Source organism: Rhinatrema bivittatum, chromosome 19, assembly GCF_901001135.1.
Source record: "Rhinatrema bivittatum chromosome 19, aRhiBiv1.1, whole genome shotgun sequence".
Lineage (NCBI taxonomy): Eukaryota > Metazoa > Chordata > Amphibia > Gymnophiona > Rhinatrematidae > Rhinatrema > Rhinatrema bivittatum.
The window spans coordinates 23,654,471-23,680,607 of record NC_042633.1 but is presented as its reverse complement, the minus strand read 5'-3'; the positions used below and the strand labels follow the sequence as shown (position 1 = coordinate 23,680,607).

Genomic DNA, 26,137 nt, shown 5'->3' with positions numbered 1-26,137 from the left:
CACCTCATTCTCTGTACTCCTTCCGGCGTGTCCTCTCTGTTGTAGTTCTTAGTATCATCCGCAAATAGACAAACTTTACCTTCTTTCCCTTCCGCAGTGTCGCTCACGAAGATGTTGAACAGAACCGGTCCCAACACTGATCCCTGTGGCACTCCACTTAACACCATTCTCTCTTCAGAGTAGTTTCCATTTACCATCACCCTTTGTTTTCTATCCGTCAACCAGTTTGTATTCCACGCCAACATCTTGGAGCTGATTCCCAAGTTTCTCATTTTGCTAATGAGTCTTCTGTGTGGGACCGTTTCAAAAGCTTTACTAAAATCCAAGTAAATTACATCGAGTGCCCTTCCCTGATCCAATTCTCTAGTCACTCCATCAAAGAAATCAATTAGATTCATCTGACAGGACCTTCCCCTGGTGGACCAATGCTGCTTCTGATCGAGCAACCCACCGGATTGTAGATAGTTCACTATCCTTTGCTTCAGCAGAGTCTCCATTAATTTTCCCACCACCGAGGTGAGCTAACCGGCCTGTAGTTTCTTGTGAAGCGGGACCATCACTGCTCTTCTCCAGTCACTAGGCACTGCACCCTTTTCCAAAGGTCTGTTGCACAGGTCACACAGTGGACCCACCAGCACATCTCAGAGTTCCCTCAGTATTCTGGGGTGAACCTCATCAGACCCCATGGCTTTGTCCACTTTCAGTTTTCTTAGCTCTTCCCATACATTCTCTTCCATGAATGGAGTTTCGTCTACTCCACCCCCTTCTACAGTCTTCATAACAAGTGACGGTCCTTCTCCAGGGTCTTCTTTTGTGAACACTGAACAGAAGTATTTGTTTAATATTTCTGCTAATTCATTTCTAAAAGATATAACCTCTGATCCACAAATCTCAGCAGAGAACAAGAATACATTCATAATTAAAACATAAAACCACAGATTACACACAAAACTTCTAAAATTAAAGCATAAAATAGGACAAACTATAATAAATCAGCTGTTGCCAAAACCCTCCCACTCTCATATACAAACATTCAGACTGTCACTCTATTAAGAACTATGCCCTTTTCGCATGGGGTTTGGTTGCATATGCACATCTTCGTATCCACATCATGTCCACTTTATTTCATCTTAACTTCATAATTTTCGCCTAACCCTTACCGCATTTGTATGATGGGCAGCAGTTAGTCTCAGGGTCAAAATCTTTCCGTACAATTAAACCAGGGGCACATTCTGGAACTGAGGGACAAGGTGGGCAATCTGGAAACGAGGAAGAGAAGGAAAAGGTGAAGACTTAAGATGACCGAGCTCTCACCCAAATAGAAGAATGAGGGGAGAGAGACATAGACACCATGCAATTTACTGGATGAAGGGCATGACTGCTCACCTGGCAGGGAGAGGTGGATGGACGGTATGGTTAGAGGAGGAGAAGGGAATAGTACGGATGGAATTTGTTATTATTTAGACAAGAGAGGATAAACTTGATACGAACATATAGAAGACGAGAAGGATCTAAATGGGCCCATTACATCTTGATTATTAAGGACTGGGTGTTGATGAGCTGTAATGTATCTAAAAGCAGTGAACAGTGAGGGCTAACACATTCGGGAGTGCATCCATTGATATAGTTAGTAATGGCATTGAATAAGAAAATGTTATACATCATTCTGAATTCTTCGTATTTGCAAGAAGTCTAGTTTTTAATTGCTTTTTTATCTCTTAAGTAATTTACCAAAGTGTCATATACATGTGGGCCAGGCTCTAAATTCTGAGTTAACTTTACTGTTGGATACATTGGGAATAAGCTGCTGCAGAACTTGGAGAAGAAAGGACCAAAAGGGGATATGATTAGGGTTTTTTAATGAATGAGCAGTGTGCAACAGATACATAGGTAACAGATATCGATTATTTACTCTATCGGATAGTACCAAAACTGGGGAACATTCCATGAAACTGAAGGGGAGCAGATATAAGACAAACTGGAGAAAGTATTTTTTCACTCAGCGCACAATCAAGCTGTGCTGTTTTTGCTGGAGGATGTGGTCATGTCTTTTGACGCTATCACAGCACTGAATCTTTACTCGTCTCTAGTTTTGACACTATTCACCGTGGCTTTGACTCTGGCATGTGCTATATTCTCTTTCATACATATTTCTTCAGCTTTCCAAACCTTAGATCACATCATCTTACTTTCTCGACTTTCTGAAGTGGGTATAACGGGTTCTGTCTTTGCTTTGTTTTCTTCGTATATGTCTGACCATATTCAGGAGATAAAAATCAACTGTACTACTTCAAATTGAGTCCCTAATATTTCAGGAGTACCTCAAGCATCTGGATTGTCTGCTACGCTCTTTAATGTTGATCAAACTCCTCTCCATTGTCTGCTCGGGCCACTTGGAGTTTCTTATAAATTCTACGCCGATGATATACAATTCTTCTTTCCCCTTCTCTCTTCCCAGTCTACCTCAATTTAACTTTGCTTCTATCTGCCGTCACTCTGTTCAGCCTTGGCATTCTGCTAATATTTTATCTCTGAATATTAAAAAAAACCTAATATTCTCCCCCATTTGCTATCCCTGAGTTCATTCATTGCCAGGTTTTTGTGACCTGGTTTGGCCTCTTTTGGAAAGAGGATGCTGGCCTTGGTGGACCCTTGGTCTGACCCAGCATGGCAATTTCTTATGTTCATATGTTCTTATTCAAATCTTGGGTGAAACCATCCCGATTTCTCCTACAGATCACATCCTTGGTGTCATGCTAGACACCACTCTATCCATGATACCACAGATTAAATCTGTAATTAAAAATTCCTTCTTCAAGTTAAGGATGTTAAGAATCTTAAGATGTATATTACCACCAGATAACTTTGGTACAGTCCTCCATGCACTTCTATTCCCTTCTATTGACTATTGTAATTGTCTCTATGCTGGTCTCTCTCCAAATTCTCTCCATGCTCTTCAAATAATCCAGAATTCTGCTGCACGCTTGCTTACCAACACAACTATTCGTCATCAAATTACTCCTGTTTTAAAAGATTTATATTAGCTACCAATCTCTGCACGTATTAAATACAAAATTGCTATCTCTCTCCACAACCTATCAAAAGAATGTTAAAACCCCATGGATTAGCTTCATAAAAGTGACGTGTGCTGAAATTAGGGGATTCGCGGATATGTTGGGCTGGTGCACGCCAAGCAGATTTTAAAAGCTGGCCGAATTTGCGCATACCTGCCACTCCATGCACAAATGAAAAGATCCAAAAAAGGGGCGAGGCATGGGCGTTCCTGGATTTAAAATAGAAATTAGCCTGTAATGTGCATTGGCACACGCTGGGGCCCCCTGCCACGTAACTTTCTTCTCCTACAGATGAAGTGTAACTTCTAAAAAAAAATAATTCTAGACAGATCAGCGGAGGTTTTAGGATTGTGTCTAACAGGGAGGAAGGAAGGGTATTAAACTAGGGATTTTGTAAGACCTATCACTTAACTGGGCGAATGGAACCAAATGGGGCACGTGTCTTTTAAAATCCCCCACTTACGTGGTAGAAGCGGCATTTGAGCACACAGGCAGGCGCCCACTTAAAATTGTATGTACAGGTGTGGACAGTCAAGCTATTTTACAACATGCGCGTAAGAACATAAAAACATATGTCTAAATAGCCCTATTCTCTGGAATTCCATTTCCTTATGACTCATGCATGATACAAAGCTATTTTTAAAAAACACACTTATTCACTGAGACTTTTCTATAAGTTTGTACACTCATTTTGCTGCCAGAGTAGTTGAGACTTTGCTCAAGTTACTTAATTTTGTTGCACAGTGTTTGTTGAGTTTAGTTTAGATCTGTATCCTTGTTTTACTTGTTTTGCTTGCTTCTTAAGAATGTTTTGTTGTACCCTGCACCTAACTTTGGAGAGTCAAGCAATAAATGCTTTTCAATAAATGAAAAACATAACTGAATTTAAAAGAGCAAGGTAGGCATGGGAAGGTCACCTCTTACCCCTGGGAATAGGCAACAAGAAATGGCTCAGAATAACTAAGACAGCATTTTAGATTCTTAATACATCTAATGGTGAAGAGATTTCTTTGTTTGTTATGGTAATTTCCTAAGTTTTTTCCAGCCTCTCATCTACTTACCACAGTCATAATCAGGGCAGCAGGGATCTGAACCGGACATTTCCACTTGGATGGAGTCTGTCTTAGTGCAGCTTTCGGACAAAGGACAGGTCACATCCTTACATTCGTTTGGCTGCAAGACCCACATCATTGCCATCAAAATCAGAAAATTCCAACCATAAATATCCTTCCTCCAATACACCTAATGAGCACATGAGTAGATATCTAACCCTTGGAAACCGAGCTTTTAATTATAGAAAGGCTGGTGGGTTTGTGAGATTAACCTTAGACCAAGAGAGAGAGAAAAACAAACTTACCAGGGCTGGGTTTTCTGGAACTGAAAAAGAGCAGAAAATGATAATCATTTCTTTATCATCAACAAGAAGTCATGGGGTATTCATATGCCTTCTGGCCAATGAGGTTTTCTGTCACTTTTGGTGCAATGCTCGCTTTTGCCTCATTACTTGTATTTCCCCTTTCTGTTAGCTGATAAAGCAATTCTCAAATTTATCCATTCTGGTCATCTGGAAACTCAATATCCCCACCCATTTCTACATTAAACAGTTATTACATACCTGCTTTAAAAAATTTTTTGCTATTTTTCAGAGTCCTTTGCTCATTTTTCATGGGGTTTGTTTGCATATGCACATCTTCAGATCAACATCATCTCCACATTATTTCATCTTAACTTCATAATTTTCCCCTAACCCTTACCGCATTTGTATGATGGGCAGCAGTTAGTCTCAGGGTCATAATCTTTCCGTACAATGAAACCAGGGGCACATTCTGCAACTGAGGGACAAGGTGGGCAATCTGGAAAGGAAGAAGAGAAGGAAAAGGTGAAGACTGAAGATGACCGAGCTCTCACCCAAACAGAAGAATGAGTGGAGAGAGACATAGACATCATGCAGTTTACTGGATGAAGGCCATGACTGCTCACCTGGCAGGGAGAAGTGGATGGACGGTTAGAGGAGGAGAAGGGAATAGTACGGACAGAATTTGTTATTATTTAGACAAGAGAGGATAAACTTGGTAAGAACACTGAGAAGATGAGAAGGATCTAAATGGGCCCATTACATCTTGATTATTAAGGACTGGGAGTTGATGAGCTGTAATGTATCTAAAAGCAGCGAACAGTGAGGGCTAACATATTCGGGAGTGCATCCATTGATATAGTTAGGAATGGCATTGAATAAGAAAATGTTATACATCATTCTGGATTCTTCGTATTTGCAAGAAGTCTAGTTTTTAATTGCTTTTTAATCTCTTAAGTAATTTACCAAAGTTTCATATACATGTGGGCCAGGCTCTAAATTCTAAGTTAACTTTACTTCTTGATATATTGGAAGTAAGCGGGAGCACAACTTGGAGAAGAAAGGACCAAAAGGGGATATGATTAGGGTTATTTTTAATGAATAAGTAGGCTGCAACAGATACATAGGGAACAGAGATTGATTATTTACTCTTTCGGATAGTACAAGAACTGGGGAACATTCCTTGAAAGTAATGGGCAACAGGTATAAGACAAACTGGAGAAAGTATTTTTTCACTCTACATGCAATCTAGCTGTGGGTTTTGTTTTTTTTTCTGGGTATGTGGTCAAGGCTTTTGTCGCTATCACAGCACTGAATCTTTACTCATCTTTAGTTTTGACACTATTCACCATGGCTTTGACTCTGCCACATGCTATATTCTCTTTCTTACATATTTCTTCAGCTTTCCAAACCTTAGATCACATCATCTTACTTTCTCGACTTTCTGAAGTGGGTATATGGGGTTCTGTCCTTGCTTTGTTTTCTTCATATATGTCTGACCATACTCATCAGATAAAAATCAGCAGTACTAATTCAGATTGGGTCCCTAATATTTCAGGAGTACCTCAAGGACCTGAATTGTCATCTCTGCTATTTAATATTGATCTAACTCCACTCTGTTGACTCCTCGGGCCACTTGGAGTTTCCTATAAATTCTATGATGAAGATATACAATTCTTCTTTCCCCTTCTCTCATCCTATTCTACCATATTTCACTTTGCTTTGATCTGCCGTCTCTCTATTTGGTGTTGGCTTTCTGCTTTTATTATCTCTGAATATTAAAAAAAACTAATTTTCTCATTTTAGTTCGCCCTCCTCCATTTGCTATCCCTGAGTTCATTCAAATTTTGGGTGAAACCATCCCGATTTCTCATATAGTTTACAATCTTGGTGTCATGCTAGACACCACTCTATCCATGATACCACAGATTAAATCTGTAATTAAGAATTCTTTCTTCAAGTTAAGGATGTTAAGAATCTTAAGATCTATATTACTACCAGATAAATTTTGTACAGTCCTCCAAGCACTTCTATTCCCTTCTATTGACTATTGTAATTGTCTCTATGCTGGTCTCTCTCAAATTCTCTCCATGCTCTTCAAATAATCCAGAATTCTGCTGCACGCTTGCTTACCAACACACCTATTCATTTTCACATTACACTTGTTTTAAAAGATTTATATTAACTACCGATCTCTGCACGTATTAAATACAAAATTGCTATCTTTATCTACAACCTATTGCACATTGTTAAATCCCCCTGGTTTAGCTCCGTAAAGGTGAATTTTAAAAGCTCAACTTGCGCCAAAATTAAGAGATTCGCGGATATGTTGGGATGGCGCGTGCTGAGCAGATTTTAAATGCTGGCCAGGTTCGCGCATACTTGCCACTGCATGCACAAATGAAAAGTTCCAAAAAAAGAGGTGGGGAATGGGATCCCCTGCTGCGTAACTTTACTTCTGCTACAGATGACGTGTATCTTATAAAACAAAAAAATCTAGAGAGATCAGCGGAGTTTTAAGGGTTGGGTCTAGCATGGAGAGGGGAGAAGGAAGGGTATTAAACTAGTGATATTGTAAGCCCTATCCCTTATCTGGGCGAAAAGAATAAACTGGGAAAACTGGCAATGTCATCAGGGCACGTGTCTTTTAAAATCCCCCACTTACGTGATAGAAGCTGCATTTACGCATACAGGCACGCACCCACTTAAAATTGCATGCACATGTGTGGACAGTCGAGCTATTTTACATCATTCGCATATATACATGTGCATTTTATAAAATGGTCTTTTCCCAGGGCGCAGGCTGGAGATCGCTCGCACTTGTGTGTTCTTGCACCTCTATGAACGTTGCCATCAAAATTGGGCATTCATACCCCAGCTCGGATTCTCTGTTCATCAAATCAATTTCTATTAGATGTCCTTCCTCCTAAAGCTGCTCGTTTAGCCTACACACGTGAGCGCTCTCTCTCATTATATAGCCCTATTCTCTGGAATTCCCTTTCCTTATAACACATGAGTGATGCAAAGCTATTTTAAAATATACTAAAAACACACTTATTCACTGAGGCTTATCCATAAGTCTGTACCCTCATTTTGCTGCCAGTTTCCCTTAGACTTTGCCCAAGTTGCTTAATTTTGTTGTGTAGAGTTTGTTGAGTTCAGTTTGGTCCTGTATTGTTGTTTTACTTGTCTTGCTTGCTTTTTAGGAATGTTTTATTGTTCCTTGCCTCTAATTTGGAGAGACGAGCAATAAATACTTTGCAATAAATGAAAAACATAATGAAAAAAGTCCATAAAAGTTTATTAGCAAGGTAAGGTAGGCGTGAGAAGGTCACCCCTTACCCCTGGGAATAGGCAACAAGAAGTGGCTCAGAATAATTAAGACAGCATTTTAGATTCTTAATACATCTAATGGTGTAGAGATTTCTTTGTTTGTTACGGTAATTTCCTAAGTTTTTTGCAGCCTCTCATCTACTTACCACAGTCATAATCGGGGCAGCAGGGATCTGAACCGGACATTTCCACTTGGATGGAGTCTGTCTTAGTGCAGCTTTCGGACATAGGACAGGTCACATCCTTACATTCGTTTGGCTGCAAGACCCACATCATTGCCATCAAAATCAGAAAATTTCAACCAAAAATATCCTACCTCCAATACACCTAATGAGCACACGAGTAGACATCTAACGCTTGGAAACCGAGCTTTTAATTATAGAAAGGCTGGTGGGTTTGTAACAGTAACCTTAGTCCAAGAGAGAGAGAAAAACAAACTTACCAGGGTTGGGTTTTCTGGAACTGAAATAGAGCAGAAAACCATAATCATTTCTTTATCATCAACAAGAAGTCATGGTGTATTCATATGCCTTCTGGCCAGTGAGGTTTTCTGTCACTTTTGGTGCAATGCTCGCTGTTGCCTCATTATTTGTATTCCCCCTTATTGTCAACTGATAAAGGATTCTCACATTTATCCATTCAGTTCATCGGCAAACTCAGTATCCCCACCCATTTCTACATTAAACAGTTGTTTAAGATAAGTGAACAACTATCTATATCTGTTATAGGTTCTGAGACAGGGGAGTTGAAGAGGCCTGAGCAATGGCCAATTAACCCCCCTGATAACATAACCTTGCAAGATCTATGGAAATTAATGTCAAGTGTTAATAAGAATGTCTTGCAATTGTATGAGTCTATGTCAGCTGGTGTTAGTTCAAACAAAACACAGATAGAGCAACAAATAAAGGAAGTAAATATCTTAAAAGAAGATATGGGAAAAATTACTTCTAAAATTAAGTTGGTTGAAAATACTGAATCTGCTCATATTAAAGATAGTATTGTTATACATAGAGAATTAGAAAATTTAGAAAACATAATGAGAAACAAGAATTTGCGTTTAATTAACTTCCCCAAGACCAGGCTCTTGTCTCCATTTGAGATGTTCAAAAAATACTTAAGGGAAGTAATGCAATATCAAGAGAGTGTGATTCCAGCAATTTCAAAAATATTTTATTTCCCAAAAAAAATTGAAGAAGATGAGAGTTCAGAATCCCCTAGTATAGGGGTCTCGACCTTCCTCGAGGAATCAATAGATATAATTCAAGTGAGGGCAACTTTATTTGTGTCTTTTTTAATGGAAGCTGACAAAGATAAATTGTTTAGGGTTTTCCTAAAAAATAAAGATCTGAATTTCTGTGGTCAGAAAATTCTAATTTTTCCTGATATCTCCCGAGCCACTCAGGCTAAGAGGACACATTTCCTGTCCCTGAAAGTTAAGCTGCTTGCAATAGGAGCAAATTTCTTTTTAAAATATTCCTGTTTATGTCTAGTGAACTATCAGGGTAATAAATATAGTTTTTCTGACCCCTTACAATTGGAGACATTTTTGGTAGATAAGAATGCGGTAGGAGGTAGTAATGATGTCCAATAGAAAAGTAAATACTCTCTCCTTCTCACTTTATTTGTTTTATTAAATTTGATTATAGTAAAGCTCCCCCATTATGGGTTATGTAATGAAGATGTCAAATTGTATGATGTATTATTATTTGTAATGTAATAACATTGGACTTACTTCCTGTATTTTTGTTTAAATAATTTTAAATGAAAATTCAATAAAGATTAAATTAAAAAAAAAAAACAGTTGTTAAATCCCTGGTTTGAAAAATTGTTTTTGCTATTTTTACAGAGTCCTTTGCTCTTTTGGCATGGGGTTTGGTTGCATATGCACATCTTCAGATCAACATCATCTCCACATTATTTCATCTTAACTTCATAATTTTCCCCTAACCCTTACCGCATTTGTATGTTGGGCAGCACTCAGTCGCAGGATCATAATCTTTCTGTACAATGAAACCAGGGGCACATTCTGGAACTGAGGGACAAGGTGGGCAATCTGGAAACGAGGAAGAGAAGGAAAAGGTGAAGACTGAAGATGATCGAGCCCTCACCCAAACAGAAGAATGAGTGGAGAGAGACACAGACACCATTCTCTAGTCTTGACACTATTCACCATGGCTCTGACTCTGGTACGTGCTATATTCTCTTTCTCTTACATATTTCTTCAGTTTTGCAAACCTTAGATCAAACCATCTTACTGGCAATGGCGTCGGGGCACGTGTCTTTTAAAATCCCCCACTTACATGGTAGAAGCGGCATTTGCACACACTGGCTGGCGCTCACTTAAAATTGCGTGCACATGTGGACAGTCAAGCTATTTTACAACATGTGCGTATATACAAGTTTATGTTATAAAATGGCCGCATCCCTAACTTGTGCGCCCTTGTGCCGCTATGAAAGTTACCGTCATACTGGGCATTCATACCCCAGCTCGGATTCTCCATTCATCGAGTCATTTTCTATTAGATGTCCTTCCTCCTAAAGTTGCTGGTTTAGCCTACACACGTGAGCGCTCTCTCTCAATATATAGCCCTGTTCTCTGGAATTCCCGTTCCTTATGAGTGATGCAAAGCTATTTTAAAAAGTACTAACAACACACTTATTCACTGAGACTTTTCTATTGGTTTTTACCCTCATTTTGCTGCCAGTTTCCCTCAGACTTTGCTGAAGTTGCTTAATTTTGCTGTGTAGAGTTTGTTCAGTTTAGTTTAGTTCTGTATTGTAGTTTTACTTGCTTTTTAGGAATGTTTTATTGTACCTTACATCTAACTTTGCAGAAGTGAGCATTGAATGCTTTTAAATAAATGAATAACATAACTGAGTTAAAAGAGGTTTGGACAAGTTCATGGAAGAAAAGTCCATAAACGATTATTAGCAAGGTAGGCTTGACAAAGGTCATCACTTACTCCTGGGAGTAGGCAGCAAGAAATGACTCAGAATAACTAAGGCAGGGTTTTGGATTCTTAATACATCTAATGGTGTAGAGATTTCTTTGATAATTTCTTAAATATTTTGCAGACTCTTATCTACTTACCACAGTCATAATTAGGGCAACAGGGATCTGAACCGGACATTTCCACTTGGATGGAGTCTCTCATGCTGCAAGACTCGGACAAAGGGCAGGTCACATCCATACATTCCTTTGGCAGGAATGCCCGCGTCCCTGGGATCTAACACCAAGGAAACCAAGCTTTCAATTATTCAGGAGCTGGGGGCTCTTTAACATTAACTTAGACCATCAGACAGCTAAAACAAACTTACCTGCGGTGGGTATTCTGGAACTGGAATAGAGGAGAAAACGATAATTATTTCTTTATCATATCAAGAAGTATAAATCATGGTATAGATGCATGCCTTCTGGGCTAATGAACTTTTCTGTCAGATTTTGCTGCAATTCTCGCTGTTGCCTCCTTACTTGCATTCTTCAAGGACAAACAGGATGGTAGTCCTCACACATAGGTGATATCATTGGATGGAGCCCGGCCCGGAACTTTGATCTCAAAGATTCTTGAACTCTCAAACATGTCCTACTGAGCATATGCAGCTGTAGTTATCACCCTGCCCTCTAGGCAGAGTCCCACAGTTTCTTTTTTTCTGCAGAGCCATGTGTGTCATGGTATTCAGCTTTGCTCTCTTCTCACAGTTTTTGTAATTTGATTTTTTCTAGAGCTGCAGCTGTTTTTATTTTTCTTTATCCTATGGTAGTTTTGTTTTCTTTTTTCCTCTATCTGCCAGCCACATGGCGGGCCTTAGTCACTGTGCAGCCTGGTAGAGTCTTATTCTGTCCTTTAAAAAAAAAATACTGTGCCTGCAGTTTAGTTTCTGTGTCCTCTCCTTGTTCTCTCTGTTTTTTACCTCTTTCAAGCACTGGCAGGACTGATGGAATGCAGTCCATGGGTGATCCTGGGGACTCACCTGGATTCTATCCAGGCAGCAGCTCCAAGTTATTTCACTGCTCGATCAGCATCGAAGGAGGTTCGGATAGTGAAGAGATCGAAGACCACACCTTTCCTGTGGTGGGGAGAGCTCATCCTTCCCACATTCAAAGGACCTAGTCTCCATAGGCAGGAGCCCTGGATGGCGTAGCAGGAGCCTGGGCAAGCAGCTTGCTGCTGCACCGGTGCCATGCCCAGAACCAGTTGCCTGTGCACACCCATGCGATTGCACAGGTGGTCTGACACATCAGTGTCAGTACTGCGTCAGGGACCAGGATTGCCATTGACACCATGGTCACCCTTATTTATTTATTTGGCACTTTTATATACCGATATTCATGTAACAAGTTACAAATCACCTCGGTTTACATTATAACAATAACCATTGCAAAAGGATGCATTATATTAAACACAGGAGAACAAAACTTGGATCCAACAAAATGGGATTAACAAAGATAACTGGGATAGGGTATTGCAGAGGAAAAACATTTGATAGCTCGTCTGTACTCAGAGCAGCTTGCTAGTGATGAAGTTCTACTAACAACACTGCCTGAAATGTTCAAGGGTCATCAGAGTTAGGCAAAGGCTTCGCTAAACAACCATGTCTTTAGTCTTTTCTTAAAGGTGTTTGGGCATTGTTCTAGTCGAAGCTCCGGAGGGAGGGAGTTCCATTGCGTTGGTCCAGACGTGGAAAGGGCTCTCTTCCTTAATGAGGATTTAATGGGGTGGGCCAGCAAGGTGTCTCTATACGCTGACCTCATCAGTCTGGAGGGCATGTGAAGTCGAAGTGGGAACTTAAGATCCAGGGGGGTGATATTGTGAATGGCTTTATGGATGATCGTTAGAACTTTGTATAAGATTCTGAATTTGATTGGGAGCCAGTGCAGGTTCCGCAGGATGGGTGTAATATGGTCTCTTTTATTGGTCTTGGTCAGAATCCTTGCTGAAGCGTTTTGTAGCATCTGTAAGGGTTTGATGGTATTAGCTGGGAGGCCGAAGAGTAGGGAGTTGCAATAGTCTAATTTTGAGAAAATGATAGCTTGGAGCACTGTTCGAAAGTCATGGAAATGGAGGAGAGGTCTCAATCGTTTTAAGACTTGAAGTTTAAAAAAGCAGTCCTTGGTAGTGGTGTTGATGAAACTTTTGCAGTTCAGTTGGTTGTCCATGATGACTCCTAGGTTTCTGACTTGGGGGGAGAAGCATGGTTGATTAGCAGGGAGTGTGTTGGACAATGAGTAATTTCCTTCTTGGGTGATGAGGAGGATCTCCGTCTTCTTGGTATTTAGGATCAGGTGAAGGGCTGTTAGAAGGTTGTTTATGGATTGAAGACATGTGTTCCAGTATTCCAAGGTTTTAGAGAGGGATTCAGTGATCGGTAATAAAATCTGAACATCATCTGCGTATATGTAATGAGTTAGATTTAGTTTGGTGAGGAGTTGGCAAAGCGGTAACAGGTAGATGTTGAACAGGGTTGGGGATAGAGAGGATCCTTGTGGGACTCCCAAGGTGGCACTGATGGGGTGTGATTCACTGTTGTTGATTTTGACCTTGTAATATCTATTTTGAAGGAAGGACTTGAACCAGTTGAGAGTGGTGCCTTTGATGCCGATGTCCGCAAGTTGATCTATGAGAATGGCGTGGTTCACTGTATCAAATGCCGCCGATAAGTCTAGGAGAATGAGCAGGCATGGTTGTTTTTTGTCGAGATTCAGGAGGATGGAGTCTGTTAATGAGATTAATAGGGATTCGGTATTTCTGGCTTTACGGAAGCCAAATTGCGATGGGGAGAGCAGTTTGTTGTTGTCCAGGAATTCCGAGAGTTGCTTGTTTACTATTCTTTCCAAAATTTTGGAAATGAACGGCAGGTTTGCTATGGGGCGGAAGTTAGCCGGGTCGTCTGGAGATAGATTTGTTTTTTTCAGTAGAGGTTTGAGGATGGCCAGTTTGAGAGGGTCAGGGACTAGACCTTGAGATAGCGAGCAATTGATGATCTCTGCAGTAGGTTTGCCGATGGCTTCAGGGATGGTGATGAGCAGGTTGGTTGGGATCACATCCATTGGGTGAGATGCGGGTTTGATCTTCTTTAGCACGTTTTCGATTTCTAGAGATGAGGTAGGCTCGAAGGATTCCAGGAATGTGGTCCGAGGTAAAGACATCGAGCTAGAGTATCGTGGACGGAGGTCCAAATTAACCGTCCGGGAGGCAATGAGATTTGCGATTTTGTTCTTGAAGTAGTTGGCTAGCTCCTCGGCTTTGTTTGCGGCTTGGTCATCCGGAATAGGCGAGGAGGCTGGTTTGGTGAGTGACGAGACAAGCGAAAATAGTGCTTTCGGATCGAAAATGAAGTGATGGATTTTCTGTGAAAAGAAGTCTCTCTTTGTTCAGAGGATGGCAATCCTGTATTGGTGCATGAGGGAATTGTATGCCTTGACTTCATCGAGGTACCAGGATGCCCTTGTATGCCTTGACTTCATCGAGGTACCAGGATGCCCTTGATGCCATCGAGGTGCATGACCACCCTCAATGCCGTAAGGGCCATCGAGCCTGGCTGAACCTTAGGTGCCATAAGCATCAGCAGGTGCTGTAGACGCATCAAGTGCCATGGGCTCTCAATGCACCGGAGGAACGGCATCAACCTTAAGATCATTGAGTGCCTTGGGCCTCAATGCAGCAGAGTGGCGGTACCGATCTCTAGTGTCACGGTCCCAACCACGTCAGGGACCAGGACTGCCATCGATCACCATTGTTACCTTCGACACCATCAGAGCTGCCCTCAATGTCATTGCCACCCTTGATGCCATTGGGGTGCATGGCCACCCTCGATGCCATCGAGGTGTGGGGCCGCCATGAGTCCATTGAGCATGTTGGCCAGCTTTTCACACTTCACTAGGTTGTCAAAATACTTTCCTGCTCACCCGATCTATCCTATAGACAGGATGGATAGGCCTGCCCTTGACAGGGTGCAGTGTGGGTGAGCTTCAAGCCTAGCAACTCTCTTCTTGGGGGTTTGGGCTAGCAATCCCATTTCAGGGATTGCCTTTCACCCTCTTTAAAAAAGGTTTGGATAAGTTCTTGGAGGAGAAGTCCATTAACTGCTATTAATCGTTGACTTTTGCCACTGCTATTACTGGCATCAGTAGCATGGAATCTACTTAGAGTTTGGATACTTGCCAGGTACTTGTAGCCTGGATTGGCCCCTGTTGGAAACAGGATGCTGGGTTTGATGGACCCTTGGTCTGACCCAGTTGTTATTGTTTGTAAGGTTTTGGGTGGATCCTTGGACACTGTGGCTGCTGACCACACCCACGGGGGGAAATCCCGTGAGGGGCCACAGGTCAGGCTCAGCTTAGGACACAACACAGATAGATCTTTTATTAACAGTATTGAGGAGCCACCAGGGGTGGCAGTAGTGAGCAGAGGAGAAGCCCGGCTGAGCTTGTAGTCCCTCAGAGCTCTGGAACAGCAATCCCACAATGGCTGTGCTGTAGTGAAGAGAAACTGAGATAGTGAGTACAATGAAGTATATGCAGGGTTCTGGGTAGGGAACACGGTTTCTCTGGGTAGGGAACACAGGAGCTGAAGTAAAGGCAGGCCCTCAAGGAGTGAGTACCTGGTTCCAGGGAACAGCTCTGAGAGAAGTAGATGATGATGGTGTAGGCAGCGGTACCTTCCAGGCAGAAGTGAAGTCCAGGCAGCGAGTCAGGGAATATGGGCCCTCGAGGAGCGAGTACCGGTTCCAGACAGCGACCTGAAAGAGAAGAGAGAGGCCCCCGAGGAGCGGGTACCCCAAATAGAGTAAGTCCAATAATGAAGAGGCAGAGTAGCTAGGTACGGAGAGCGAATCCCATCCGTAAGGAGTTCACTAGTACGAATACCTGACCTTGCTAACTCGATTAGCTAGCAGTAGTGTAGGCTTTTTGTATCCGGGATGCGTGACGTCATCACAGGGGGACGCCCCTGAAGTTCGCACCAAAGAAAGTATTTGAAGCAGGGCCATGCGGCGCACGCGCCCTAAGGCAGCTGGACAGCATGGCGGGAAGCAGCGCCCAAGTCGGACCAGGGACGCCGGAGAGGACGGCAGGCAGCCAAACGTCCGTCAACCGCGGGAGGAGTCGCCAGAGAAGCAAGGAGGGCGGAGTGGAGACGTCGGTCAGCGACAGTCGTAACACCAGTATAGTAACTTCTTATGTTCTTATCCTCTGAAACTCTTGACACTGTCCTGCATGGTCAGCTATGTCTGGTACTTTGGCTGTAGGGTCTGTCACCGATCCTGCTGTTGTTGCTGATTATTCTTCCAAGCATTGCTTGGGTTTTTCTGCCCATTGTGCCTATCAGCCAAACATGCGGAACACTTCTGCAGATGCATTCTGTCCTTCAAATGCCAGTGGACTGCAGTTTCTTTCTGGAGGGTTCTTTGGCCCTAGCTGTTTTTTTCAGTTGTCTTGTGACAATGAAGGAAACTATGCGGTCTTCGTCCAAGAGTTCTTCTCTTGTTTGCTTCTCTAGACCTTTTCCTGTATCCAGGAGGGTCTAGACCTACTGTCGTCAGGGTTTACTGATCCGAAACCCTGCTTGTAATTTTTTTACTTGATGCGGAATATGTTTCTCGCTGGCATTCATATCACCCCTTTGCCTTAGGTGCTTCTGCTTCGAATTGAGGTTCTGTGTCTCAGGCTTTCTATGGTTTTCTCTTTGTAGAACCCAACTCTTTTCCCGCCTAGACCCCTTTGTGAGTTGGCTGTCTCACAGGCAAGAGGGAGAGAAGTGGTGCCTTCAGCATTGTGTGGTTTCCTGCTTTGTTCTGCTCGGACAGGCTACAGCTTGGGAATCACCCATGTGTGAGGACTACCATCCTGCTTGTCCTCTGAGAAAGCAGAGTTGCTTACCTGTAATAGGTGTTCTCTGAGGACAGCAGAATGTTAGTCCTCACGAAAATCACCCACCTCCCCTGGGAGTTTGTTTCTCCTTTGTATGAGTTATATCATGGACTGAGGGACTCTGCCTAGGGTCAGGGTGATAACTTCAGCTGCACATGCTCAGTAGGGCATGTTTGAAAGTTTTGGAATCTTTTACATCAAAGTTCTGGGCCGGGCTCCCTCCAATGTCACCCATGTGTGAGGACTAACATCCTGCTGTCCTCGGAGAACACCTGCTTTCCCCCTTATTGTCAGCTGATAAAGTGATTCTCACATTCATCCATTCAATTCCTCTCCAAACTCAATATCCCTACCCATTTCTACACTAAACAGTTGTAAATCCTTGGTTTGAAAATAGTTTTTGCTATTTTTACAGAGCGCTTAGCTCTTTTGGCATGTGATTTGGTTGCATTTACGCATCTCCAGACCCACATTATCTCCACATTATTTCTTATAATTTTCCCCTAACTCTTACCGCATTGGTATGTTGGGCAGCACTCAGTCTCAGGGTCATAATCTTTCCGTAAGATGAAACCAGGGTCACAGTCTGGAATTGAGGGACATGCTGAGCACACTGGAAAAGAGGGAGAGAGGGGAAAGGTGAACACCAAGGACAGAGAAAGCAAAAGATGAGTGAGCTTTGACCCAAACAGAACAATCAGTGAAGCAGGACACTGCTCACCTGCCATGGGAGGGAGTGAATGGATGGTATGGTTAGAGGAGGAGAATGGAGTGGAATGGATGGGATTGTTATTTTCTAGACAAGAGAGAATGAACTTAATGAGAACATAGAGAAGATGAAGAGGAGGATCTTGATGGGCTCTTTAATTAGTAGGTACTAGGAGTTGATGAGCTGAATGTATCTAATTGCAGTGTACATTGAGAGCTAACACAGGCAGGAGTGTATGAAGTCAACACAGTGATGGATGGCATTGAGTAAAATAATGTTATTCGCCATTCCGGATTCTTCGTATTTGCAAGAAGTCTAGCTTTTATTTGCTTTCTAATCTCAAGTAATTTACTAAAATATTATCTACCTTTACTCCCTACCTAAAAGACAAGTACAGAACCATCCTATATATTTACAGATCAGACATCGAGAAAGCCAAGCATGAGTTCTACACCAAGAAGATTCATAACTATCAATTTAATTCCAGAACCTTATTTGCATATGTAATGGACCTCACACAACCAATTCACAAGTCACCCACAAATAATAAACCTGCGAAGAACTAGATCAATTTTTCAGGGACAAAACAACAACCTTAATCGCAAAAAACCCCTATGTGAACAAGGATACGACAACACCATCAACCAGACCTAAAGCCACATGGACACAATTTGAGTCTGTTGCATCATCTGAAGTTGAAGCAGTCATCCAAAAAACAAATCCCGCTACACATCCCCTAGACCCCATCCCAATAAAAATCCTGATACAAGTCTCCAACATTATTGCCAGACCCATAGCTGACATAGTCAACCTATCACTTGAACAGGTTACCTTCCCAGACAACCTTAAATGTGCCATCATCAAGCCTATTCTTAAAAAACCTCAACTCGACAAATCCGACCTAAGAAACTTCAGGCCCATCACCAATCTTCCCTTCCTAGCCAAGATCCTAGAAAAAATTGTCAATTGCCAACTCTCCGAGCATCTGGAAAACCAGAACATATTATTTCCAGCCCAACACGGTTTCAGAAAGTTCTTTAGCACTTAAACGCTGCTATTCACCCTTGCTGACACAGTCCTCAGAGGACTTGACAGCGGCTGCTCCTACCTATTAATCTTACTTGACATCTCCACCGCATTCGACACCATTAAACATGAAATACTATTAAATAGATTAAGAGAAATTGGCCTATGTGACTCCACGATCAAATGGTTCAACTCCTACCTATCAGGCAGATCTTACAAAGTAAGACTAAACGCAACAGAATCCAAACAAATACCCCTTCCACACGGCATCCCCCAAGGATCTTCCTTATCATCCACCCTCTTTAACATTTACATGCTGCCCCTCTGTAAATTTCTATCCAGACTAGGCCTGTCTTTCTACGTCTATGTGGACGATGTCCAAATTCTGCTCCCCCTTAAAGAATCCCTCGAGAACACCCTAAAACTCTGGGAGACTTATTTATCTGAAATCACTCAGCTTCTCTCACAAATATCTCTCACACTCAACCATAGTAAAACTGAAATCCTACATATAACAAACAAAACTACCACAGCTCTTTCCCACGATTGCACAGCCTCCCACATGAAGAATCGTATAGTCTCTACAGTAAAAGACCTAGATGTTGTCATAGATAGCGATCTAAACTTTAAAAAACGCATTAACTCTGTGATAAAAGATGGATACTTCAAACTCAAAGTTCCAAGTCCTAAAAAAACTCAAACCACTTCTTTACACCAAAGACGTTCAAACTGATTTGCAGGCACTACTATTCTCAAAACTCGATTACTGCAACGCCCTTCTCCTGGGCCTCCCGGGTGCTACCCTCAGACCATTGCAGCTATTATAGAATGCAGCAGTAAGATCGCTCACCAACAGTAAAAGATCGGATCATATCACACCAATCCTCAAACTTCACTGGCTACCCATCCCATTCAGAATACAATACAAAGCCCTTAACCTTATTCACAAAACGCTCAACAATGACAGGATTGACTGGCTAAATGCATCCTTACACTATCACATCCCCCGGAGGGGTCTCTGCTCCACTAACACTGGGCTACTTCCAATTCCCCCACCGAAAGTGGCGCACCTGAAAATGGTAAGAGAGCGCATGGCAGGCCCGGCTCTTTGGAACAACCTACCAGTACAGCTAAGAACAGAACCCGTGCCACAAACTTTAAAAAAAAACCTGAAGACATGGCTCTTTCAAAAAGCCTTCTCATCAGCCTCCTAAAGCCAACCACCCCCCAACACTATACATAAGAACATAAGAAATTGCCATGCTGGGTCAGACCAAGGGTCCATCAAGCCCAGCATCCTGTATCCAACAGAGGCCAAACCAGGCCACAAGAACCTGGCAATTATCCAAACACTAAGAAGATCCCATGTTACTGATGCAATTTAATAGCAGTGGCTATTTCCTAAGTAAACTTGATTAATAGCCATTAATGGACTTCTCCTCCAAGAACTTATCCAAACCTTTTTTGAACCCAGCTACACTAACTGCACTAACCACATCCTCTGGCAACAAATTCCAGAGCTTTATTGTGCGTTGAGTGAAAAAGAATTTTCTCCGATTAGTCTTAAAAGTGCTACTTGCTAACTTCATGGAATGCCCCCTAGTCCTTCTATTATTCAAAAGTGTAAATAACCGAGTCACATCTACTCGTTCAAGACCTCTCATGATCTTAAAGACCTCTATCATATCCCCCCTCAGCCGTCTCTTCTCCAAGCTGAACAGCCCTAATCTCTTCAGCCTTTCCTCATAGGGGAGCTGTTCCATCCCCTTTATCATTTTGGTTGCCCTTCTCTGTACCTTTTCCATCGCAACTATATCTTTTCTGAGATGCGGCGACCAGAATTGTACACAGTATTCAAGGTGTGGTCTCACCATGGAGCGATATAGAGGCATTATGACATTTTCCGTTTTATTAACCATTCCCTTCCTAATAATTCCTAACATTCTGTTTGCTTTTTTGACTGCTGCAGCACACTGAGCCGACGATTTTAAAGTATTATCCACTATGATGCCTAGATCTTTTTCCTGGGTGGTAGCTCCTAATATGGAACCTAACATCGCGTAACTACAGCAAGGGTTATTTTCCCCTATATGCAACACCTTGCACTTGTCCACATTAAATTTCATCTGCCATTTGGATGCCCAATCTTCCAGTCTTGCAAGGTCCTCCTGTAATGTATCACAGTCTGCTTGTGATTTAACTACTATGAATAATTTTGTGTCATCTGCAAATTTGATAACGTTACTCGTCGTATTCCTTTCCAGATCATTTATATATATATTGAAAAGCACCGGTCCAAGTACAGATCCCCTCCACTGTTTACCCTTTTCCTCTGAGAAAATTGACCATTTAGTCCTACTCTCTGTTTCCTGTCTTTTAACCAGTTTGTAATCCACGAAAGGACATCGCCTCCTATCCCATGACTTTTTAGTTTTCGTAGAAGCCTCTCATGAGGGACTTTGTCAAACGCCTTCTGAAAATCCAAATACACTACATCTACTGGTTCACCTATACATATATTTTCCTTGTTATATGTAACTGCTTTTCTGCACTATTGTTTAAATGGTAAAGTTTATTATAATTGCACCCCTGTTTCTTGTGAACCAACATGATGGGACCACCATCTTGAATGTTGGTATATAAAAAAGTTAAATAAATAAATAAATAAATAAAATATATCCACATGTTTATTAACCCCTTCAAAAAATGAAGCAGATTTGTTAGGCAAGATTTCCCTTGGGTAAATCCGTGTTGACTGTGTTCCATTAAATCATGTCTTTCTATATGCTGTACGATTTTGATCTTGAGAATAGTTTCCACTATTTTTCCCGGCACTGAAGTTAGGCTCACTGGTCTATAGTTACCCGAATCACCCCTGGAGCCTTTTTTAAATATTGGGGTTACATTGGCCACCCTCCAGTCTTCAGGTACAATGGATGATTTTAATGATAGGTTACAAATTGTAACTAATAGATCAGAAATTTCATTTTTAAGTTCCTTTAGTACCCTAGGATGCATGCCATCCGGTCCAATTGATTTGCTACTCTTTAGTTTGTCAATCTGGCCTACTACATCTTCCAGGTTCACAGTGATTTCGTTCAGTTTGTCTGACTCATCACCCCTGAAAACCATCTCCGGAACTGGTATCTCCCCAACATCCTCATTAGTAAACACAGGAGCAAAGAATTAATTTAGTCTTACTGCAATGGCCTTATCTTCCCTAAGAGCCCCTTTAACCCCTCTGTCATCTAATGGTCCAACCGACTCCCTCGCAGGTTTCTTGCTTTGGATATATTTTTTAAAGTTTTTATTATGAGTTTTTGCCTCTATGGCCAACTTCATTTCAAATTCTCTCTTGCCTGCCTTATCAATGTTTTACACTTAACTTGACAATGCTTATGTTTTATCTTATTTTCTTCAGATGGATCCTTCTTCCAATTTTTGAAGGATGATTTTTTGGCTAAAATAGCCACTTTTACCTCACCTTTTAACCATGATGGTGATTGTTTTGCCTTCCTTCCCCCTTTCTTAATGCGTGGAATACATATGGCCTGTGCCTCTAGGATTGTATTTTTAAACAGTGTCCAAGCCTGTTGGACACTTTTAACCTTTGCAGCTGCACCTTTCAGTTTTTTTCTAACTATTTTTCTCATTTTATCAAAGTTTCCCTTTTTAAAATTTAGTGTTAGAGCTGCAGATTTACTTATTGTCCCCCTTCCAGTTATTAGTTTAAATTTGATCATGTTATGATCACTGTTGCCAAGTGGCCCCACCACCGTTACCTCTCTCACCAAATCCTGCGTTCCACTAAGAATTAAATCTAAAATAGCTCCCTCTCTTGTTGGTTCCTGAACCAATTGCTCCATGAAGCAATCATTTACTACATCCAGGAACTTTATATCTCTAGCAAAAAGTAGCTGCCCACCTAAAGATTACTCAGTAAGACATTACATTGATACTCACTGATAATGCCCGTAGTAGCATCCTGTTACGTTATTTTCAATTAAAATGTACTTTAAGTTACACTGTAAGAAATAACATGAAGCCTAGGTCCTCCCTAGCACCTTTGTTTCTCGTTGATTATGTTCTTAGTAGCAAACAATGTTAACGTTTCATTACTCCAGTTAATGTAGATGCTAAATTATACTGTAAGTTATAATAAGAGAGCTATGTCCTCTTAATTCCAGTTTCACTGTAAACCGATGTGATATGTCAGATTGAATGTCAGTATATAAAAATAAATAAATAAATATGGCCCAGGCCCTAAATTCTGGTCCCTGTGCTATAAGTAAGGAACCGTATTCCAAAATTCTAAATTAACCTCTACTTTTGGTTTTACCAGGAATATGATGGGGGAGAGGTTGGAGAAGAAACGATCGAGAGAGGATGTGAAGGAGGTTTTTAAAATCATGGGTAGGGCATAACAGATAAACAGAATAGTTATTTACTCTTGCAGATTGTTGAAAAACAATGATAAGATAGGTAGATTGGCTAGATTTATGGAGATTTTCAGCCAAAAAGCTAGCCGGTTGACTGAAAACTTTGGTATGGATAGCCATTTAAAATTAACCAATTATTTTTTTATTCTAAGCAGGTTTTGTGAAATTTTAATCTAAGGCTATGAAAGCTAAAGGATGCTAAAGACCTGCTAAGAACAATAAAACATTGTTTCCCACTCTCTCTTGAAGGTATTCCTTACCAGTCGGATTTTCAGTTTGGTCATAACGAATATGCATGAGGTAGATTTGCATACCCTAGGTCTCCAATGTATGCAAATCCATCTCATGTTTAAATCTGCCTCCATGAGAGAGATAGAAAACACTACAATAAAGGGATAGGGTTACAAGTGGGATTAGGATTACTATTGAGGTTAAAGTTGAAGTTAGAATTAGGGTTAAGATTGTGATTGTTTGCATTAGAGATTGAGATTAGGATTAGGAGGGAAATTAGATTTAATATTTAGGGTTTGTAGTATGGTCAGGGTTAGGACTGTGTTTAAGAATAGGATTGGTGTTAGAAATGAAAATTGAAGTTAGGATTAAGAATGAAGATAGGTTTAGTATTGAGTTTAGGGTTAAATTAGGGTTAGTATTCAGATTAGAATTGTAGTTAGGGTTAGGATTGAGTTTATCAATAAGACTGATGTTAGGATTAGAGAGTAAGGTTAGGATTAGGAGGGAAGTTAGATTTAGTATTGAAGTTAAGGTTAGGATTACGGTTAGGTTTATGACTGAATTTAGGCATAGGACTAAAGATTAGAGATTGAGGTTAGGATTAGGATCAAGATTAAAGATAGGAAATGGTGTTAGGATTGAAGTTAGGGTGAAGATTAATGTTAGTAACATAGAAATGACAGGAGATAAAGACTAAATGGTCCATCCAGTCTGCCTAGCAAGTGTCTTATGGTAGTAACTGTCACATAATGCAGGTTACCTCCAAATGTTCTGTTAATGGTAGTAACGACTGTGCCATACAGGTTACCGACATGCATTATGTAAAAGGCAATAATTAATGCACCATGCAGGTTACCTCCATGTATTCTGTTAAGGATAGTAACTGCTGCTTCATGCAGGTTTAGTGTTTTCCGTTCATGCTTTTCAAGTTTATCTTTGCTGATTAATTCGGAAGTGCTCAGTATACAAACATCCACTCACCACATTTGTATGCCTCACAGCAGGGATTATCACTCTCAACCTTTACACTGATGGCATCTTTCTGCTGACACGAAGGTGAGGGGCATACGACGTCCTTGCATGGTGATGGCTGCAATGCACATGATGTAAATATCAGGCCCAGATCATTGCCAAAACCTACACCAATCTTTTACTATATTTCCTCTTTGATTGATTCTTGCCCAAACATTTCCCCTTGTTAATCCGTCCCTCCTTATATCAAGCATCACTCTTTTTATCCTTTAGAGTAAGAGCAGTAGAATCCCTCCTTGTCTCTTATTATTATGGGTCCACCATGGAGGGCTCTTTCTTTATATACCACACCCTCTCAGTGATAACAGTGAGAAGAAGGCGTTTCTGTACACCCTCGAGTAGCCTTTCATTTTCCTACGAGCATCTCCCGCACTTGCATCATATCAAAAGATGACCTTGCTGCTTCTAAAAGGGTAAAACTGTGTCCAGACCTCTAATCTGAAAAGTCTTTTCTGTTCAATTTTGCATCTATATCATCTCAATGACTGAGAAGTTATCAATAAACTTACCAGAGTCGGTGGTGGTTCTTTATTAGCTGAAAGAAAAGCAAAGGTAATTATTGATTAGTTTAATAATCTAAGCATTTTAGAAATGGCTGTTCTCCTCTCCTAGCTCAGCTCCTATTTCTGGCTATGTTCATCTCTGGAGTAGTGCAAGTCAAGTCAAGAGTTGAGAGTGTACAAAGCGGGGTGAACAAAATGGCGCATGAACCAGTGGAATGGCAACTATGAGGACAACCAAGGCGTGAAAGGGGGTAGACCCAGGAGTAATCTCAAGAAATATTTCTTTACAGAGAGGGTAGTGGATTCATGGAACGGCCTCCCAGTGAAGGTGGTGGAGACAAAAACAGTATCAAGTTATGTTCTGTTAAAGGTAGCAAGTGGCTTATGGTAGTAAGAAAGCATCTGATAAATACAGGGGATCACTGAGGGAGGGATGGGAATTGTAAGGGCTAGATAAAGTGGGCAGATTAGATGGCCCATACATTATTCTTTTGCTGTTTTGTTTCTGTTTCTAAAGAGAAGACCCAGAGAAGCTCAATACTGAGCTGTTAACAAGAGACTTCCTCTCCAGTGGCATACCTAGAGTATTTGGCACCCAGGGTGGATACTTCCTTTTGCACCCCCCCAAGGTTCACTTCTCCATGCCCCCCACCCAGTGATCTCTGGTTCCCCTTTCCCTCACACAGGCTCCCTCTCTTTCTTGCACACATTTTCACAGACTCCTGCACACAGGCTCCCTCTCTTTCTTGCACACATTTTCACAGACTCCTGCACACAGGCTCCCTCCATTTGTCTCTCCCTCACAATACCCCTTCACACAGGCTTCCTCTCTCACACACAAACACGCACCCTCACTCCCATACATGCTCCCAGTCTCTTACTTACATACATACACACATGCACTCACATGCAAGCTCCCAATCTCTTATTTTCATACACACACACACACACACACACACAACCCTCACTCCCATACACACAATGGCTCCCAGTCTCTTACTCATATACATACATACACACACTCACATACCCATTCCTCTCTCAATCACATAGGCTCACATGTGGTCATTCTGACCCTCTCCCTCTTCAGCTGTCTGCGGCTAGACGGCCGGTCTCTTCACTGTCTTCCACCCAGGGCTGGTGCAAGGGTATTAGGCGCCCTAGGCGAAACTTACAGCTTACCGACCCCCCACTCCAGTCACACCCTCCCCACATACAATTAAATATTATGCATTTATAACAATAGATTTTACATGAACATTTAAAGTAGAGTCTTCTGAGGTAAAAATATCACTTACAACATGTATATTATATTTCCCTGTACGTACACAGATCAGTCACAGACTACTGGGTTTTGCCTCCCTTCCAGCAGATGGAGAGAGAGGAAGTTTCACTGACACTGCCACATTATGAATGTCTCATCAAACTATCGAATGGCCAGAAAAGCCGCAGGGCGACATGGAGCCCATCGGGGCATCCGCGGACGGTTAAGAGGACTAGGCCTTCTCGGGCTGTGGTGGCTACAACAGTCCAGCGAGTCCCAGGCATGCACCGGCAGGCGCTG

General features: G+C 41.6%; 1 protein-coding gene across 1 annotated transcript in view; it reads right to left on the bottom strand.

Annotated features, from left to right (window-relative positions):
* LOC115080300 overlaps positions 1 to 26,137 on the bottom strand; it is a 226,983-nt gene that overhangs the window by 131,245 nt on the left and 69,601 nt on the right. The window contains exons 37-45 of the mRNA XM_029584450.1: positions 17,145 to 17,243; positions 13,519 to 14,043; positions 11,080 to 11,099; positions 9,716 to 9,911; positions 8,204 to 8,223; positions 7,908 to 8,019; positions 4,829 to 4,927; positions 4,432 to 4,451; positions 4,136 to 4,247 (exon numbers count right to left, since the gene is read on the bottom strand). Of these exons, the coding sequence (XP_029440310.1) occupies positions 4,136 to 4,247; positions 4,432 to 4,451; positions 4,829 to 4,927; positions 7,908 to 8,019; positions 8,204 to 8,223; positions 9,716 to 9,911; positions 11,080 to 11,099; positions 13,519 to 14,043; positions 17,145 to 17,243 (1,203 nt within the window). The remainder of the gene's footprint in view (positions 1 to 4,135; positions 4,248 to 4,431; positions 4,452 to 4,828; positions 4,928 to 7,907; positions 8,020 to 8,203; positions 8,224 to 9,715; positions 9,912 to 11,079; positions 11,100 to 13,518; positions 14,044 to 17,144; positions 17,244 to 26,137) is intronic.